We start from the raw sequence: 21,199 nt of genomic DNA, 5'->3' as shown, positions 1-21,199 counted from the left end.
TTATCTGTACCATCAATATAATATCTTAATAAATGTGGGTTAAACTGACTAGTTTTCCATAGAAAAACTGGCCAAGTTTACTTGTTAACCTGCGTTATTTGACCTGATTCTATGCATGTAGAAATAATATAAATGTGTGTTTATGTTTGTTTAAAATGACCACAAATACACCAGTGTGGTTTAATTTACAGACAATAATCACAATTTAAAAATTGCAACTGTAATATTGCTCCACAACAACAAACAAAAAAAAGGCACAATTAGACATTTTTCTCATTTATTGGCCAATCCAGGTCCCAACAGGCAGCCAGAACCTGTCTGTGAGGTTTCAGTAACACTTTAACTGTTAATAAATGGTTCATAACACACTACGATATAGTTATACTACATTAGATATATGAACATTTTAAGTGTTTATTAATGTACAGTATTTGTTCTTTTGTTAACTTATATTGTCATTTATTATCTGTTTATAAAGCAGCATAGTTGCTGATGAATACATTAGTAAACACTTATATCTGGTTACAACTACATTATAGTGTGTTATGAACCATTTATGACCTGTTTATATTGTATACTACTTAAACGTGAAAAATAAAGGGACTTAAAGTGAAGTGTTTCGACTTGATTCAACTAAAACAGGGCTGAATATTCATTTTTGGTAACCTAATTGTGTCCATGTTTGCTTTATGCTCAGTGTTGCTTGTTTTGTATTTTCTACGCCGTCTTACATGTCAAGTGTTGGGCTCGCTCGTACCTGGCTGGCGAACAGCGGTGGCACCCACGAAGCTGATGAGCGTGACGTCTGAGGCTCCGCCGGACTCCAGCGGGATCGGATGCACCCGGAAGTGCTCCAACATGTCAAAGATGGACTGGAACCAAAGGTGCTGCACTCGGCACTGACCGTCCTCGTTCAGGGACAGACGGAGGTGCTGATGGGAAGAAAAAACAAGAGTCAGACCGGGACTCGACAGTCAAAGGTCAACCTGAGTGATATAAGTAGGCTACGTCTTCGGTAGCAGAGATCGGACAGATCGACGAGGAGAAATGGCGTTTAAATGTCCGGTTTCAGACAATAAACAACATTTATCACACTAGTAGTTGTATTTCTAACAATTTCTTCTATTTTAAGTCACAATCTGCTCTGTTGAGCAGCGTGATGAGATTATAACGGGTGGATAAGCAGCAGCCTGCGCTGTACAGGCTGGTAGCATCAATGGTTGCCGTGGCGATGGCGTTGCGCCCTGCTGCCACTGATTTAAAATACAAAATACAGCAGCCGCTCACAGTGTGCAAGCACCTTCAATTGCAAATAAAATCACAATTATCCTTTAACCTGACAGATAAACTAACTGCCAGATATTTGCCATCCTTTAATTAAAAACTGGAATAAAGAACTGGGAATACTGTCCACCAGTTATCAGATTCCATTTTCTCCTTATCAACAGTCAGTCTGTAAAATTAACTATAAAATCTTCCATCTGTTAAAGGTTTCCTGTGGAGTTTCTGACCACTAGTGACGCTACTGAGCAACGTTTGTTTTGTTGTGTACATGAGGATGAGGTGATACTCAGTCACTGTTCCACTGATTGACGGCTGGCAGCAGTAAAGAAACGCATCATCAAAGACAGGAAGACAAAGACTGCTAGCTACACGTTTGCTAGACCTCGAGGATACACGCAATACATTTAGGTGAGAAACACTAAATATAAACAGAACTTGTCTTTTTCTTAAAGGGAAACTTTGGTATTTTTCAACCTGAAGCTTATTTTCCATCTTTTTTGTGTCTAAGTGACTGATGGGGACGAGCTGCTATGTGATCCTTGAACCTGTCTGTTTGTTATTGTGTCTCACCAAGTCTCGCTTAGGGAGAAGTCTCGTTCTGAAGTCTCGTGAGAGTTGAGTTGTTGTAGAAATCAGCTAAATATTCAGGCATGACTTTGAAAAATCTTTTTAGATAAACGCTGAGCTAAACTTTCTGTAGTCCGACTCTGTGTCACCTCTCACGGGATTTCAGGAAGACTCGTCTCCTTAATACGAGACCAACTGACTGGTTCAAGCGAAAAGTAAAGAATCACATTTTATTCTCTGTATTCTCGGTGCTTTCCATAATGTTGTCAGACACTTATAATAACAATCTGAGCCTGTTGGTGGGAAAAACAAGCACTGTTAGTGGACATATATTGATGGCTGTTTACTGGATTACATAGCAGCCCGTTTCAATACTGGACCCATTAATCCCCATTAGTCACGTGGTCAAATAAGGTCCAGGTTGAAAAATACTGAATATTAACGTCGACTCCCAGACTCACCTTGGCCTTGCCCTGGAAGTTAAAGGTGAGGACGTACTCTCCGCGCCGTGTCTCGCTCTGGCGAACCAGGAAGACGCCGTGACTCGCCGGGCCTCCGGCCAACACCAGCTGAGCAGCTTTGAGGCGTGACAAGGTGCCGTGAAACCACTGGCACTCGCTGAGCGGGTGCTCCACCGTCTCAGCGGACGTCACCTCTGAGAACAGGAAGGACCCTGTGGGAAGGGACGGGCGAGAGGTACGAACGATGCTTTAATGCTTTACAGTTTTAAAAAGGTGGTAAATGACATATTAGTGTCTGTGAACTCATTGTTGATGTTTTTGGGGTTTTTTTTGCAGTCTGTATGTATATAAACACATTTCAATGTGCTTTAAGTTGGATAAATATCACAACTGCTCACAACTATACTGCATCGTATGAGATGCTGGAGGTGAAAACGTGGTAAATGTAGAATTATCAAAGCGAAACATCGTCAATAAAAACAGAAAAGACTAAACAAAGACTGGAAGACTTTTACAGTGTGTATCAGCAGATCAGAGGTTTTGCTAACTGGGTTCAAATCACTTAAATAATCTCAGATATAAAATCACGATGGAAATTGTTTTTTTTTTGCAGTTTTGATGCAGTCATGTTTTTTATATATTTGAATAAGAATAATCAATTGTCAATAATCCTCTACTGCATCAGTTATGGTTTTTTTGGGGGGAAAAAAATATGTTTCACTCTAGTTTTTGGAAGCTTGATATGTGTCATAACAAATTAAAACACCAAGAAACATCAGAACAATTATCAGGTGACAACGATTCCCCCGTTTAGCATCAATAATCAATATTAAAGAGTTAATAAATGGTTTATAACACTATACATGTAGCTGTCAACAGATATAAGTGTTTATTAATGTATTCATCAAATGACAACGTAGTAAAACACACTTGTATTAGTATAAAATATGTCTCCATAAGAGAAGTTAGAATAAATGTTCTTATATCTGCTTAGAAATACATGACAGTGTTTATATAAACCAGTTATTCAATTGTCATATATTGCTAATAAATGCTAAATATGGGGAATTAAATTCTATTTAAAAGGTTTTAATAAAACAAACATATGGTCTCATGTTTCTTAATTAATAAACATTTTCAACGTATTTTACAAAACACACATCTTCGTTTTCTTGCTTCTCGTTCTGCTTTTGGTCGTGAAACAGAGATGGACGTCACATTTTCTGCTCTCTGTCTTTGTCTAAAACAATACAATATATTTGTATGGGTACATGTTAATCTGGGCTCTCCCTTATTTCCACCCTAATCCACCTGCACAATGCTGTTTGTTCATCATAAAAAAGGTAAATATGGGTCATTCTTGGTTGAAGAAATATATAAAGGAACAAAAATCTACATAACTGCTGCTCAAAATGTAAAATTATATAAACTTCATCTCATCAGAAACATGTCGTCAGATACTACGACATGTAAGAATTATAAATATTTAAAAAACGGGACAGCGTGAGGATCAAAAAGACTGTGATGATAGTAGAGGTCTGCTGCAGGGAAAATGAGACGAGGAATAATAAAACGTGTCTTCAGGAATATGTCTTCTTTAAAAAAATAAATAAATAAATAAATAAAAAAACGTGACAAGTGTTCACCTGTGGCGTCTGGCGTCTCAGCGAACGGTGTGCCCAGACTAGCCCCGCCTCCCCCGAGAACCCGGCCATCCGGTTCGTCCAGCGGGGCTCGAGGTGGCAACTCTGGTGGGAGAGGATCCATCAGAGGTGAGGAGCCTCCGATACCTCCGTAACACACTGAGACGACCAAAAAGCACCAGAGAGAAGAGTTATAAGTTATAAATACGTTCCAGGAATTATGAAACCAACAACTTTTTAGGTCCACAGCAAGATGTCCTGACTGGCCAGATTACCAAGACATCTGCTTGGATTTTCATGGTATTTTCGGGGTGTTTTGCAGTAGAGAGAGACAGGAAATGAGGGGAGAGGGGACACTGCAATCACACAGCCAGGACGCTCCAATAATTAATCAGTCGACTGTTAAATCACTGCAGACCTACTGCAATGTGCTGTAAAGCTCACAGCGTCACATACGAACCTTGTGAAAGACGGTCGACGATCTCAGGCGTCCCGCTGATGTCTAACGGCCCCACGCACACACCTTCAGCATCTTCCTGCTCACTGTGGGGGACAGACGGGTGGTTTAAAACCCTCAAACACACTAACAGACAGACAGACAGACAGACAGGAGACCTGCTGGAGATCCTTTTAGAGCAGCTACAACGCCTCCGTATGTTACCTGAGACAGATGCCGTTCCTGATGTCGCTCAGCCAGGCTCTCATCTGAACAGCGTCGCGTGTTTCGATCACGTACTGCGCCGACCCTTCCACCTGACGGGACAACAAGACAGACAGAGGACGAAGCTTCAGAGTAGAAACTACACAAACGTTTGCTTATAGTCCGAGTACGACTTCACACAACAGATTGTTTGTCAGGTCTTTCAACTACTAACTACGACTATTTAGGGCTGAAACTGACGATTATCTTCATCAGCAGTTAATCTGCTGGTTTCATCTTCAAAATGACGGAAAACTGTGAAAAAGGCTGAATGTAATTTGTCAGAGCCCAAACAAAACACAAAGATATTAAATTTATAATGATACAAAATGAAGACAAAAACAGAATGTTCAACATTTTTGCTTAAAAGTGACATAAATGATTAATTGGTTATTAAAATAAGATGAATTTTCTGTCTAATCCACTGATGGTTTCAGCTCTACTGAGATTCACATTACCAGTTAAAGGAATAAACCACCGCAGGACGCTCAGTGTGAACGCAGACACTAGTGAGTAAAGTAAAGATGAGAGAGTGATCGGTTACCTGCAGCAGGAAGGTGTTCTCCTTATCGGGGACCTCCAGCGCCGTGGTGCTCCTCACGTCCACGATAGAGCAGCAGGGGACAGTCAGCCGAGGCTTTGACGACTGGAGAGACACACGGAGCAGATCAATAACTGATGTTTCTCCACTGCTGTACACTAACTAACACATACTTTCATTATAGGTCTTATGAACGATGACGTTGTGTAAACAGCGGCGCCGAGCACGCGCTGCATGTTCTAGCTTGTGTGGGCAGCTCGGGGAAATGGATATTGATGACTTGTTACTGCTGTACGTTGCACAGAGAAAGGCACTAGCTGCTGTGATGTCTCAGCGTTTACAGACCGACGGTAGCAGACGCTGAAACGCACAGACGAGCAGCTTTTACTGCGCTGTGGCAGGAAAAACACGTTACGAGCACAGATCTGAAGCCTAAAAGAGTCGCTAACTTTGTTGTTTTCTAACGTTATACAAACTTATCTAAAGAAATCACCTCTGGGTGTCGTTGACAGTGCGTCAATGGTGAGAAAAACCGCATTAAAATAAATAAATATAAATAAATAAAGTCATCAGTTAGTTTACAGAATTAAGATGAAATGTGCAGGTTTTTGAGGTTTTACTGGAGACGTCGGGCTAGATGGAGATTGTGTCGTGCCGTATTGGTTTAGAGGATGGATTCTGATTGGCTGTCAGGTGTTTGCATCGTTCATCAAATCACTCTGAAAGTGATCCAAACGTATCATTCGTCACCGTCGTTGTTGTTGTCGTTATAGCTGCGCTGAGGACTCCGCCGTCCGCTCGCATTAGTATGACTTATTAAAACGATATATATATTTATAGTTATCATGCTGGGTGTGAACAACAGTCCAAACACTGAAGATGTTCCATTTAATGTCACATAAAACAAGGAAACACAGTAAATGAACCAAAGACTTTTTTAGTATTTTTGCTTGAAAAATGAAATAATCAATTATCAAAATAGCTGCAGATTAGTTTTCTTTCGATCAAGCAATCAATTAATCGTCAGAACTCTTTACTACTTAACTTTATGTCTGTTAACAAGACGTAACATCCATCATTACAGCAGCTGGTAAATGAACCACCTGAACAGTAAATCTTATACTTCAGTCATTAAACATAAAATACTCTTATAGCTGTAACGACTATCATCTGACAGTTACATACATTACAATGATTATAATTCCTTTTAATATAAATTATATTTAAAAAACACCTTCCATTTCCGAGAGCCCGATGAGACGTCATCATATCTTATTTTGTCCGACCAACAATCAGTAAAACAGTGTTTTCAAAAATGTTCTTACAAAACTTAACTGTGTATAAAATCTTTTTTTGTTTTTATGAGATTTTAGAGAGTTTATAAAATATGTAAAATCATAAACATAGTAAAATGTACAATAATAATAATAATGTGAATTGAAAACATTCCCATTAAAATTATTTCATACATTTAAAATCAAATCATTTTCGGTGTCTTTACATTCAAAATATACCGAGTGATAAAACATAAATATCAGACAGAAGTGAAACATTTCCAGCTCGAGGCCTTCAAGACATTAATTCTACAAATCGTCACACTGGAGAAGCAACAATCAGAGAATATTTGATTCATTGACTAAATGTTTTAACCCTTTAATGTTATGTTAACCGCCATCTGCTTCACAGGAGGGAAACACTTACTTTGGGTGGAATGAAGAATTCCAGGTAGTACTCCTCTCCCCGCTCGCCGCCTTCTCTGTCCCGCTCTCTGAGGACCAGACGACATTTATGCCAGCGTCCTCCTCTCCAGGGCACGTTCCCGCCGCTCGCCAGAGGCTGCGCCGGACCCGCCTGGGCTGCGGCAGATGAAGCTGAGGCAGCGTTGTTGTTGTCTGTACCGTGATGCAGTAGACCGAACGAGAAGCCGGAAAATCCGTGGCTCCCGCCTAACTCGTCGTTGGATGAGCTGACGCTCACCCCGCCCTCCCGCACCAGCCGGCCCACCTTCCTCGGAGGTCCCATGGCGGCGGCGGCCGCGCTGCTCGGAGGCAGCGTGGAGGAGGCGGAGTGAGAGCCGGCGGCGGTCGGGGTGAGGACAGGAGGAGGGGATCGTGACAGTCTGAGTTTCTCCAGACGATGGCTCCACTTCTCCTTCTCGCCGCCTTCGCCGTTGCTCCGCCGCCGATCCCGAGCGGCTTCCGAAAGAGACAGAGAGGTGGCGCTGCTTGAAGATGAGGGGGGCAGAGAGGAGGAGGAGGAGTGGGGGAGGGAGAGGGGCATGGACAGAGAGACGGGCATGGACGAGGTGGGTGTAGGAGGCTGTGTACCAGAGTTCCTCTTGGAGGTCGACACCAGGGCGGCGTCCTGCACACCCATCGTGTAGCTGTAGCTGGAGGGCAGCTGGCTCTGGGCCGAGTCGCTGGAGGAGCTTCGCCAGTGCAGGATTCCTCTGACACTCCCCCGAACACTACGACCCACACTCCGCAGCGAGAAGCGCTTCTTCAGTTTGTTTTTGGAGGAGTTGGGTGTGCTGTTACCTTTGGAGCCGGGCGGAGGAGTGACAGAGGAAGGTGGAATCTGAGGAGTGTGGGAGGGGTCTGCACTGTCGACCTCTGTGGACTCAGCATCCCGCTCGTCTGGCTCAACGTCTTCCCCCACAGACGCTACCCCGAGCCAGCTGTCCTCCTCTTCCTCGACCGGTGCTCCCCCGTTCCCAGGGGTCATGATCATCATCATGGCGCCCCTCTCCTCGCGCCTGCCGTTATTCCCTCCCACCGAGGAGCAACACGACGACGATGAAGATGGAGGTAGGACTTGGCTGTGGGCGTAAGAATCTTGAAACCTGTCCCCGCTGCGGTTCTCCAGCACGAGCCGCGTCGGCGCGGGCTTGGATAAGCCCCGCGTCGCGTTGGCCGGGGGACACGGGAGGACAGCACCCCCGGACGCCGACAGGGGTGAGACCGCTTCCTCTTCCAGGGAAGTAGCATCTGACTGGGGAGCCCAGCTCACCATCTCCTCCCTCCCAGAAGCACAGCTCGGAGGGAGCGCCCCCTCCAGCTCGCTCTGGAAGTGACGAACAAAGCGGTCAGTGAAGCGACGGCAGAAGGCGGCTGCTGAATCCGGGGAGTAGTGGGGGTTCTCCAGGAGGAAAGCCCGAAAGTGGCGTGCAAAGTCACCGGCTGCGACACGCGCGTGGAGCTCACAGAATTCGGTCCAGCTCAGGCAAGGCGAGGGGGACGGCGTGGGGGTGTCCGACAGGGAGGACGGGTGAGCCTGGGGAGGGGGGCTCACCAGTGGTGGGAGAGGGGGCGGCCGGGGGGAGAGGGGCAGCAGAGAGGGAGACGGCGGGGAGGGTGACGGGGAGGGCGAGGGAGGTAAAGGTGAGGAGTTTGCCGCCCGCGGGCTGGGTGGGGTTAAAAGAGAGCCGTTCATTCTCCTGATTGGCTTGATGGTTCTATCAAATCACTTCAAACATACAACAGAAAGCTGAAGTGATTGCACAGCTGGGGTAACTGACTGGGGGCAAACACGGCACATTGGTCTAATCATTTACAAATGGGTGTGAACTTAAGTGTTGTGCTCGGCGCCATCGAAAAAAAAACCTAAGAGTTAAAAAGACAACGCTCCGGACCCACGCATGATGGGCTTTAATAGAGGTCAAATATCTCTGAGGCTAAGCTTATCGCTACATTATTTTGTGAAATTAAATACTTTATCATTTCAACAAGAAAATACAGGTTTCAGACATCCAGTAAATGGAAGGGTAGAGGAGGTTAGATGTGTGAGATTTGCGAGGTCTGCTCCTTCTTCACCGTCTGTCAAACATCCAGAGGAGCGCGGCCACATCCTGTAACAACAACAAACTGCAACTTCATTTATTTATAGTGTACATCACACATCATTTATACTACACATGTTACAGCTGCAGTCGTTATTATTATCATTCATCGGTTAGCTTTTCTCACAATGTCAACAAAAGCTGAACATTTATAATCTTCATAAAAGTAGATTTCAATTTATGATGTGGCATCGGTTTACTTTAGATTGAACAGGTGTTTCTAATAAAGTGTCCAGTGAGTGAACGTACATGTATATAGACACAGAATCCCAAACATACGGGTAAGAATGTTAATACAACAGGATTGAGGTTAAGAAATTTAACACGACGACGACAGAATTAAGAGTACGAATAATTTGAATATCCCAACAGAGCCTTCCTCCTGAAGCCGCATTTAGCTCGGTGTAGATTTTTTAAATTCATCTTTGAGCAGCAACATAAAGGACATGATTGAGTATTAAAACTGGACATGTAGCCAGTCAATTCAAAAGCTTTATGAAGCTCAGAAGGAGGGTTTTTTTAAAATACACTCTGTCTTGTATTGTGAAGACATCAGGACAAGTGTAATATGATCAAAACTGAATTATAACTTTTGGGTGTTATGAGAGTTTGTGTACAAAGATTCTGACGTCCATAACTGATCAACCTGGACGTCATGTTACATGAAAAAAAAAAGCAGATCTGTTATTAGCTTGATATGCAGCTCAAAAGGTAAGAAAGTAATAAAACAAAACTGTTCCTAAATTCTTGAGTGTCTGAATCAAAACTGGTGGAAACATCCATGAAAACATTTACAGTACTTGTACTTTATAATACTTCATACTTCTACTCTGCTTCATTTCAGAGGAAGCAACTGTACTTTCTACTCTACTATATTTATTTGACAGCTGTAGTTATGTTGCAGACTAACATCATACAAACAAAACATATGATTCATTTTTTAAAATATCAAGCATTATTATTCATTCATCTCCAACTCCACCAGCTACAACATTAAAATGTTTCTTACATGTTTATGCATTGGTGATAATTCTCCAATAACCTCATGTGTAATAGTAAAATACTCACAGGGGTCATTCTGCTGCATTAACAGTACTTTTACTATTGATTTGTATTTCTGTACTCAAAGTACACGCTCATGCCGTAAGATTTTCAATGCAGGACTTTTACTTGAAATTTAGTATTTTCATATTTTTGTGTTTTTACTTTTTAGGATCTGAACACACTTCTACCTTCCACCACAGAAAACTGCACACAAACAAATTCATCTCCAGAGAGGAAACCTGCATTATCACACATTTGGATTAAAACAGTGGTGGAAGAAATACTCACATCCTTTACTCAAGTAAATACAACAATGTAAAATTACTTTATTACAAATAAAAGTCCTGCATGAAAAATCCTACTGCAGTAAAAGTACATAAGTATTATGAGCTTGATGTAGTTAAAGTATTGCAGTAAAAGTACATAAGTATTATGAGCTTGATGTAGTTAAAGTATTGCAGTAAAAGTAGTGGTTTGGTCCCTCTGACTGATATATTATTATATATGACATCATTAGATTATTAATAGTGAAGCATCAGTGTTAGAGCAGCATGTTACTGTTGTAGCTGCTGGAGGTGGAGCTAGTTTACACTACTTTATATACAGTTAGCTAGTTTAGTCCAGTGGTTCCCAACCTAGGGGTCGGGCCCCTCCAAAGGGTCAGCAGATAAATCTGAGGGGTGGTGAGATGATTAATGGGAGAGGAAAGAAGAAAAAACAAAGTTCTGATACACAAATCTGTTTTCAGTTTTTGGACTTTTTCTCTAATCTTTTAACATTTATTGAAATGAAAGCATGTGAGAAGTTTAGAGGGAAAAATCACTATTTGGTGGAGCTGTTAACAACTCATAGACATGTGAAATGTGACCCCGACTACACACTGCTTTTTGTAAGACGTCAAAAGCCAAAAAGGTTGGAAACCACTGGTTTCATCTTTAACAATGTGTTGTATTTTAAAAGCTTGTTATATTATCCATTCTGTCAAATCTGCATCTGAAAAGTAACTAAAGCTGTCAAATAAATGTAGTGGAGTAGAAAGTACAATATTTCCCTCTGAAAGCTAGTTGAGTGGAAGTATAAAGTAGCATCACATGGAAATACTCAAGTAGAGTACAAGTACCTCAAAATTGTACTTAAGAGTATATGTCCTTAGTTATTTTCCACCACTGAGATTTAGAGGATGAAATGTTTATCTGCGTTAAACAGCTGCTTAAATGACCAGATGTTTCTCTGCTTTACATCAATCTGTTGTTATTTGTTATGTCAGTAATAATCAAATGTGGCATGTGACAAGCTACTGTAGTCTGTCTTTGCATGTCATACAAATAAACTCACAACGACAATTATTAACGATTGATAACCACAAGTATTATACAGTGAAACGCTGAGAGAGATGAGTATATCAGTCGCTTGCATGCTAACGTTAACCAGCCAGCAATGTGTGATTTGCTCATTCAGCTTTCTTTAAAGACGTGTAACGTTAGCTCGCTAACAATAGCTATCTAACGTTAACTTCCTTTCCTATCTGGCACTAATTAACACCTTAAAGTTGTAGATGTTAGCTATATGCATCTTATTTTGTGCTGGCTGCTGCAACCTGTCGCCTAAATTACCAAATATTAAATCATCACGAAAAGATTCTTTGCGAGCTAAGCTAACCGTTAGCCAGCTAACTAGCTATTAATAAACCAGCTCGCTAGCTATCAATATTGCCTCAAAACAAGTCGCTGTGTTTTCTCTACCTGTACGTCACAGTCCGGTGTTTTCATCCGTGTCTTTGTGGGTGGAACAGGCCAATAATTCAGCACTCCTCCAGCCTACACAGCGGGATAATTATGTTCGTAAAGGTTGTTGTTGTTGCTAAATATGAACATTGCTATGCCTTGCCTGGACCCGTTCTTCTCGCGCACTGTCCCGGTTCTCGCGAGAATTGGCAGGTCGGCGAGTGCAACGCTCGTTCTTGACAGCTGCCGTTAAAACCGCTGGATGTCAATAAATGAGCCGCTTCACTAACTTGTGACAATGAACGGACAGAGAAGTGGTGAGGGACCGTCGAGTCCTGCTTCCACCCTCCAGCCCTTCAAACAAACACACAAACAGACAAACAAACAAATAATCCAGTCTGGGACTGGGTCCATCACTAGTGGTGGAAAGTAGGCTACATTTACTCAAGTTAGGTCTACTGTAGCCTACTTAAGTAGGCTACAATTTTGAGGTACTTGTATTTCCTTGAGTATTTCCATGTGATGCCACTTTATACTTCCACTCCACTACATTTCAGAGGGAAATATTGTACTTTCTACTCCACTACATTTATTTGACAGCTTTAGTTACTTTTCAGATGCAGATTTGACAGAATGGATAATATAACAAGCTTTTAAAATACAACACATTGTTAAAGATGAAACCAGTGGTTTCCAACCTTTTTGGCTTTTGACGTCTTACAAAAAGCAGTGTGTAGTCGGGGTCACATTTCACATGTCTATGAGTTGTTAACAGCTCCACCAAATAGTGATTTTTCCCTCTAAACTTCTCACATGCTTTCATTTCAATAAATGTTAAAAGATTAGAGAAAAAGTCCAAAAACTGAAAACAGATTTGTGTATCAGAACTTTGTTTTTTCTTCTTTCCTCTCCCATTAATCATCTCACCACCCCTCAGATTTATCTGCTGACCCTTTGGAGGGGCCCGACCCCTGGGTTGGGAACCATTGGACTAAACTAGCTAACTGTATATAAAGTAGTGTAAACTAGCTCCACCTCCAGCAGCTACAACAGTAACATGCTGCTCTAACACTGATGCTTCACTATTAATAATCTAATGATGTCATATATAATAATATATCAGTCAGAGGGACCAAACCACTACTTTTACTGCAATACTTTAACTACATCAAGCTCATAATACTTATGTACTTTTACTGCAATACTTTAACTACATCAAGCTCATACTACTTATGTAGTTTTACTGCAATACTTTAACTACATCAAGCTCATAATACTTATGTACTCTTACAGCAATACTTTAACTACATCACACTCATAATACTCATGTACTTTTACTGTAGTGGGATTTTTCATGGAGGGCTTTTACTTCTAATGGAGTATTTTTACATCACTATATTGGTACTTTTACTTCAGTAAAGGATCTGAGTACTTCTTCCAATGTGCATCACTGAGACTTTGACACTACTCCATCCTGATGGATCCCAGTTCAGTCAACCTCGAAGTCTGATTCATCTACTGTAATTCTTTACATCTGAATTGCATATTATAGGCTATGTGGACTCATCAAGGGACTGTAATTCATGATCTTGAAATTGATTAATTAAATGGTTGTTAAGTCTCATGTTCCCAGAGCTCAAACTGGATCACCAACTGGGCTTATTTTGAATCCTCATTCAACCTTAAAGCACAGGTTCTCAATTTTTCAAGTGTGTCTTAAAACAACAGTTGTGTGTCCACATGAATAGGACTTCTTTAACCTTTTCTTAAAGAGAGTTACCTTTGATAATGACTGTAATGAAAACGGTTCAACAGCAGTAACTGTTTTATTTTTGGTAGGTCTAAAGGAAAAGTTAGAGGATCACCAAAGTTAGTAGGATTCATCCTCTAAGGAAGATAAATATTTGTACAAAATTTAATAGAAAATTTGCTTACATATCAGCAACTAAAATGGCTCCTGCCTACCTGAACTCCATCATTCAAGTCTACACTCACTCTCGCTCACTATGCTCTGCCAACGAAAGGCGCCTGGTACCACCATCACAACAGGGCCCTAAGTTGCCAGCTTGACTCTTCTCCTTTGTAGTTCCTTGGTGGTGGAACGAGTTACCTAACTGTGTTCGATCTGCAGAGTCCCTCTAAATCTCTTTCGCAAACACCTCTGCACTTGATGGACTGGAGGTAGAGAGGAAAAAAAAACCTGCCTCTATGCAATCTATGCATTGCCTTGTTGCACTGCCTGTTGGTATCTACGTCCTGTCGGACTCTATCTTAAGCTTTATGGCACTTACTCGTATGGTTGTCTCCTGACTAGATCCCTGCTTGTGTTGTATCAGTTTCAGATGTATGTCACTTTGGATAAAAGCATCTGCTAAAAGAAAAATGTAAATGTAAAAGTAGAAATCAGTTTAATAATTGTTGAGATATTTCCATTTGGACCAAAGTGGTGGACTGACAGAGAGACAGACATCACCATCCATAGAGCCTTGCTGCTACATGTCAAAAAATATACGACTAAAGAACAACATAGACCAGTGAAAAACAGTGTTCTCACATTTTAGGAGCATTTACTTAGATTTTTGATCCATGAGGAGCTCTGACTGCCAGGTGATGATGAATAAATGTAGATCATTTTAAAAGATTTTCCTCATGATTCTGTGTCTTTATTACTTCAACTGAAAGACTATCAAATTTACATGAATACATGAAGTCTCTGGAAGTTTGTAACATCTAAGTATGTATTAGATTGAAAACAGTAAAATAAAATTGTAAGGTTTATATTTTTATTGCAACATCTAGAAAAATATATTTACAATTTCAGGATCTTTACAACATTGCAAATATGATATGGACAAAAACATATTGTAATAAAAGTGCTATTGAATTGTTGTTTCATAATGCAGAGATTAAATGTATATACTTACATTGAAAATATATAAACATTTAGGATCTTATATCATATATAAAATAAAGCCCAAACTTGTGAACATAAAGCATATAGTTACAGTTGTATTTTAAACAGTTCCAGTGATCATAGAGTCCATATTAAAGGCCACTTTAGTCCACTTCCTCAATGGTGGGCCCCTGGGAGCCAGCTCGTGCCTGCTGTCCACAGCTGCCTGCAGGCATTGCTCCCTGATACAACTTGCTGATGACGGGGTTACACACTTTCTCCAGCTCTTTCTGCTGGTGTTGGTACTCCTCTTTATCAGCCAGCTGGTTGTTCTCCAGCCAGCTGATGGTCTCGTCACACTTCTCAATCACCTTCTTCTGGTCCTCCTCGCTGATTTTGCCCTTTATGTTCTCGTCCTGCACACTGCTCTTCATGTTGAAGGCGTAGGACTCCAACGAGTTCTTCGCAGTGATTCTGTCCCTCTGAAGCTCATCCTCAGCTTTGTATTTTTCACCGTCCTGCACCATCCTCTCGATCTCTTCTTTGCTCAGTCGGCCCTTGTCGTTGGTGATGGTGATCTTGTTCTCTTTGCCGGTGCTTTTGTCCACCGCCGACACGTTCAAAATGCCGTTGGCATCAATGTCAAAGGTGACCTCGATCTGTGGGACCCCTCGAGGAGCAGGTGGGAGTCCTGTCAGCTCAAACTTGCCCAGCAGATTGTTGTCTTTGGTCATGGCTCTCTCCCCTTCGTAGACCTGGATGAGGACCCCGGGCTGGTTGTCAGAGTAGGTGGTGAAAGTCTGGGTTTGTTTAGCAGGGATGGTGGTGTTACGTTTAATCAGGGATGTCATGACTCCTCCAGCTGTCTCAATACCCAGGGACAGAGGTGCCACATCCAGCAGCAACAGGTCCTGAACGTTGCCTGAGGTATCACCTGAGAGAATGGCGGCTTGGACGGCGGCACCATAAGCCACCGCCTCGTCTGGGTTGATGCTCTTGTTCAGCTCCCTGCCATTGAAGAAATCCTGCAGGAGTTTCTGGATTTTGGGGATTCGGGTGGAGCCTCCAACCAGAACGATGTCATGGATCTGTCCTTTGTCCATTTTGGCGTCCCTCAGGGCTTTCTCCACCGGCTCTAATGTTCCCCTGAACAGGTCAGAGCACAGCTCCTCAAAACGAGCCCTGGTGATGGAGGTGTAGAAGTCAATACCTTCAAACAGAGAGTCGATCTCAATGCTGGCCTGGGAGCTGGAGGACAGGGTTCTCTTGGCCCTCTCACAAGCTGTGCGCAGCCTCCTCAAGGCTCTCTTGTTATGACTGATGTCCTTCTTGTGTTTCCTCTTGAACTCCTCTACAAAATGGTTGACCATGCGGTTGTCAAAGTCTTCTCCGCCCAAGTGAGTGTCTCCAGCCGTGGCTTTGACCTCAAAGATACCGTCTTCGATTGTCAGGATGGACACGTCAAAGGTGCCTCCGCCCAGGTCAAAGATCAGGACGTTACGTTCTGCTGACTTGCCTTTGTCCAGACCGTACGCGATGGCAGCTGCTGTGGGCTCGTTGATGATCCTCAGGACATTCAGTCCTGCGATGACGCCTGCGTCTTTAGTGGCCTGACGCTGTGAGTCGTTGAAGTATGCCGGGACTGTGATGACTGCGTTGGACACCGTTTGGCCGAGGTAGGCCTCAGCAATCTCCTTCATCTTCACCAGGACCATGGAGGAGACCTCCTCAGGGTTGAAGGTTTTGTTCTCCCCTTTGTATTCCACTTGAATTTTGGGCTTCCCTCCATCTCCGACCACCTTGAAGGGCCAGTGCTTCATGTCCGCCTGCACTACTGGCTCATCAAACTTTCTTCCAATCAGTCGCTTGGCATCAAACACAGTGTTGCTGGGGTTCAAAGCCACCTGGTTCTTGGCTGCATCCCCGATCAGCCTCTCGGTGTCCGTGAACGCCACATAGCTGGGGGTGGTCCTGTTGCCCTGGTCATTGGCGATGATTTCTACTTTTCCGTGCTGGAAAACCCCCACACAAGAGTAGGTGGTACCCAGGTCAATGCCGATAGCTACGCCTTTGCCTGCAGACATCTTGGTTGTTTTGAATTTGTGTCCTAAAGATGCAGAGACTGAAATTAGAAAGTGAAGTTAGAAACGTAACACAACATATATCAGTGTTAAGCCAGCAGCTGAATTAATGAAGTTCTGAATTGATCGTTTAAATTTTGTTCATCCCAAAATCTCCTTACTATTGCCTTGGTATGTAATTTTCTGGTCAGGTCTACTGAATAAAACATGTCGTACTTCAAAATACTGCATCACTTCCTATAAATTATCACCTATAATTACAGCTTCTCTTTAACGTTGATTGCAGTAATGCAGAAATTTTAAAAAAATGTTTGTGATGAGTCTAAATACTTAAAATGAATGTCACAGAACTGTAGTTCAATCTGATGAATAAAGCAGCATTAAATTGACAGTTTTTGAGATGGAGTTTGGTCATTATTTATTCTTCCTATTATATATTGTTCTTTTATCCACTTATTTAATTATTTGTCATTATTAATATTGTTGAGGTTGAAGTATAAAATACATCTACTGAATGAAAAATGTCATACTCCAAAATACTACATCACTTACGACAGTCGCTACAACAAGAAAGCAGTGATCTTTCCAAAATTGGCATCTTATAAATTGTTGCTCATAATTATTACAGCCTCTCTTCAAAGTCAATTACAGAAATGTAATTAACATTTTTCAGGAAAGCTCATACAAACTATTTATCTACATATATACTGCAACTTCTATACACCATAACTGTATAAATGAATGTAAATATCAAATATTGTCATAAAACTACTTTTGTCATCAGAAACAAAGTGTGAACTTACAGTTAAGCCTTGAGTTGTGTGTGTTTTGAAGAGGGTTGATCTTCTCCTTCCTCTCTGGATCTTCTGCTGGTTTGATCTGTTTCTGTCTCTGTTTCTGTCTCTTATATCTAAGGAAGTCGACTGGCTGTTTCTAGACGTTTCACACACAAACTGTCAAGTCAGCATCAATGCAAGGCAGAACTTCCTGTTACTGACTTCAAGATAAAATGCCTCCTAATGAACACAAGCTGTAGTAAGTGGGAATGAACACACACTCGTCTTATTGTGAAACCAACATCTTGTACTAACTCTGACCGCTTGATGCAGATTTTACCAGAAGTCTCTCGAATCAACCTGAAAGTGGAGAAAAACCCAGAAAAATCTAGACAGAAACTTTTATTTCTCTCTTATACATTTTATGTGTCTCTGTCTTTTACTTTTATCTTGTTTCATTTTAAATTCAAGTGACTGGTTTTACTAGTTTTTCATTTTTTTCACTGTGTACCTCGGGACCGCACTGCCCGCCCTCTCACCTGTTTTGCACGTTATTTATCAAACAGAAAAACAAATTGTCTGCACTTATTCTCATATGTAATATTCATTTCATTTCATCTGTATGTAACTTATATATGCTTTATCCCTTGTACCTTGTTTGTAAATATTGCCTCGTTCTTTTTACTTTAATTTTCAATTCAATTCAATTTTATTTATACAGCGTCCAATCATAACAAAGTTATTTCCGGGCACTTTCCACATAGAGCAGGTCTGGACCGTACTCTTCACTTGGCAACAGGGGCAAGGAAAATCTCCCCTTTAACGGGAAGAAACCTCAAGCAGAACCGGACTCTAGGTGGGCGCCATCTGCCTCGACCGGTTGGCTTGAAAGAGGGAGAGGGGAGAGAGACACGGAGAAGCATAATAACAGCAATAATAACAATAATAACGATAGTAATAATAATAATAACAATACATTTATTATCTGTATATTTTAGTGTTTATATAACAATATATCTCACATATTCTCGCCTGTAAATATTGCTTCATCAGTACTTTATTCTACTATTTGAACTTTCTGGTTGGATGCAAATATTGTATTACATAAAGCAGTGTGTAGTCGGGGTCACATTTCACATGTCTATGAGTTGTTAACAGCTCCACCAAATAGTGATTTTTCCCTCTAAACTTCTCACATGCTTTCATTTCAATAAATGTTCAAATGATCCAATATTTCAGCAAAAATCAAAGATTAGAGAAAAAGTCCAAAAACTGAAAACAGATTTGTGTATCAGAACTTTGTTTTTTCTTCTTTCCTCTCCCATTAATCATCTCACGACCCCTCAGATTTATCTGCTGACCCTTTGGAGGGGCCGACCCCTAGTTTGGGAACCACTGGACTAAACTAGCTAACTGTATATAAAGTAGTGTAAACTAGCTCCACCTCCAGCAGCTACAACAGTAACATGCTGCTCTAACACTGATGCTTCATTATTAATAATCTAATGACGTCATATCAATATCAATATATCAATCAGTCATTTGAATACTTCTTCTACTACTGTGATATAAAAGTATGGGTCTATATATGTTTGTATACTGTATACACATATATTTGTGATATATGTAATATATAAAGCTGAGAGAAGGAGAAGAGGAAACAAGGAGTTGAGGAAAGGCCAGCAGAGGGTGCTGTCTGCTCTGAAACCTGCCTCCTGCACTGTTGAGATCACAACATTCAGTCACTACAGGTGCAGATTTAGCCATATCTCACCACTGGCTGTGGTATGTTGAGATTACATCACAGCTAAGTTTTCCCCTTCACTATGATATAATCACAATATACCATGGCCAGTCTTGAGATACTGCTTTCATAAAATGGTTACCAAATATCCCAAAAAAGAAATTATAGAGACAATCCAATAAAAACTGTTTTATTAAATAACAGTTGCATTACTAGAGTCATTTGCAAGAAAGTAGTCCCCGGCTACCTGTGGTTGCTATGCAACATTAATAAACTGCTCAACCAATGTTCAAGCTAGTCAGTCACATTCATTTGGAATTTATAAAGGTAAGGAAGTGGGTGGGAAAAAGTATAATACTACACTACCCATGAGTCTTAGAGGATGTTGCAATGGAGACATCTCCATTGAGAGCTGTGAAATCAGAGTTTCAGAACAAAACATCTTTGTAAAATAAAAAGTTTTACAAAGATGAACCTCTAACTTTACTCTGTCAGTCAGTCACACAGCAACAGAGTCTGAAGCTCTCTGATTGGATGTTATTGACAGCAGTGCACTATGGGAGTTGCAGTTTGTTGTTATGAACACAGTCTGACCTCTGACTTTTTCTGAATGATACAGAGTTTTTAAAGCTCAGTGTTTTATTCTGTGTGCGCAGTGTGTTTCAGTGGGTTGTGTGTGTGTGGCGTTCTGTGTGTCACTGTGTTGATTCTCCCCCTCCACATGGACAGCAACTCTGTTTCCACGCTGCCTGCACATCTCCACCAAGCTGGTCTGCACCTATACACTGGGTAACACACACACAAACACATTCACACACACAAAGCCACTCAGTGGTTCTCGTTTCCACCTCTTCAGGCCTTGAAAAATCAAGTGAAATCCTTCAAGTGAGATAATATGAGACGAAAAAACAGTCTGATATCATTATAAGGAGCCAGGCTGAATCAGAGCTCAGTTACTCTCTATAAACTGAAGATGTAAAGAGAAACTTGAAGTACAGTGAACTCATCTGTCCCTCCAGGATTACTGCAGCCAAAAATGTTTGATTCTGTAACGGCTTTTCTCAAAAATTGAGATACAATTTGCAATATTTTATGTGCATTTTTGTGGTAAAATTGCGGGAATTTGGACAAATTGCAAGCAAAGAAAAATAATCAGATTATTTTTTAAACTCCTACCAATGGAGAGTCATATGTTATGACTTCATTGGATAAAAAGCATCATGCATATCACAGCAACAACAATATTTCATTGTTCATGTTAAATGTATTTTCTGAACATGAGAACCATGGGCTCAAAGTCATCTAAAAGAGTCACACGTTGTCTGATCATTTGGACATTTCATGTGGAAAAGTTGTAATAATTTAGCAAAATTTAAAGCTCTTGCCAATATTGCAGAGATTTCTTGAATTTGCGTTAATTTATTGTAGTTGCAATACACAGTTTCCTGGAGGGACTGATAGAAACAAATGTAAATTAATGATTCCTTCAAATTTAGCATTCAGTATACTTATTTTGTCCCTTCATCATTTTAATTTTCAGTTATTTTTTGGCAAATCCATATATTCATTTGTCAATAAAACATCAGAAAACAGAGAAAAATTCCCAGAAGACCAAACAATAGTCCAGAACAACAGGGTTGATCATTTTCTCAGTTGATTTATCATTTTGTCTGTAAAACATCATAAAATTTTGTTTTGTTCGATCAATACTTGTTCTGTCACAGAAGAGCTTCAAATCATCACATCTGAGAAGCTTGAAACAGATTTTTTTTAGCAACTAAAACAATTATTCAATTATCAATTATCATTCCCACTCTAACATTAGTCTAAAAATCTGATGGCATCCATTTAATAATTTGTGCTTCCAATTTAATAATTTGTGCTCTTGATTGAACCTTTTTGC

At 41.0% G+C, this 21,199-nt stretch overlaps 2 protein-coding genes across 3 annotated transcripts in view; both read right to left on the bottom strand.

Moving 5' to 3' along the window:
* The window catches only part of sh2b1 (SH2B adaptor protein 1), a 16,103-nt gene extending 4,095 nt beyond the window's left edge, over positions 1-12,008 (bottom strand). The window contains exons 1-8 of one of the 2 annotated variants that reach the window (XM_044330295.1): positions 11,821-12,008; positions 6,898-9,043; positions 5,200-5,301; positions 4,617-4,708; positions 4,416-4,498; positions 3,959-4,114; positions 2,313-2,524; positions 758-932 (exon numbers count right to left, since the gene is read on the bottom strand). In XM_044330295.1, the coding sequence (XP_044186230.1) occupies positions 758-932; positions 2,313-2,524; positions 3,959-4,114; positions 4,416-4,498; positions 4,617-4,708; positions 5,200-5,301; positions 6,898-8,628 (2,551 nt within the window). In that variant the 5' untranslated portion in view covers positions 8,629-9,043; positions 11,821-12,008. Of the gene's footprint in view, positions 1-757; positions 933-2,312; positions 2,525-3,958; positions 4,115-4,415; positions 4,499-4,616; positions 4,709-5,199; positions 5,302-6,897; positions 9,060-11,820 lie in introns of both variants that reach the window. The other variant, XM_044330296.1, reaches the window with a different exon arrangement.
* Positions 12,009-14,443: 2,435 nt separating this feature from the next.
* On the bottom strand, positions 14,444-17,626 carry LOC122967168 (heat shock 70 kDa protein 1-like). The gene is made up of 2 exons (XM_044331667.1): positions 17,580-17,626; positions 14,444-16,802 (listed from the first exon to the last, which is right to left on the bottom strand). Exon 2 carries the CDS (start codon positions 16,777-16,779, stop codon positions 14,860-14,862), a length of 1,920 nt encoding a protein of 639 aa, XP_044187602.1. The 5' UTR covers positions 16,780-16,802; positions 17,580-17,626; the 3' UTR covers positions 14,444-14,859.
* Positions 17,627-21,199: the final 3,573 nt, after the last annotated feature.

This window comes from Thunnus albacares, chromosome 17 (assembly GCF_914725855.1).
Source record: "Thunnus albacares chromosome 17, fThuAlb1.1, whole genome shotgun sequence".
In the NCBI taxonomy this organism is placed as follows: Eukaryota; Metazoa; Chordata; class Actinopteri; order Scombriformes; family Scombridae; genus Thunnus; species Thunnus albacares.
The sequence above is the reverse complement of the archived record's forward strand: the minus strand, read 5'-3'. Positions and strand labels throughout refer to the sequence as shown.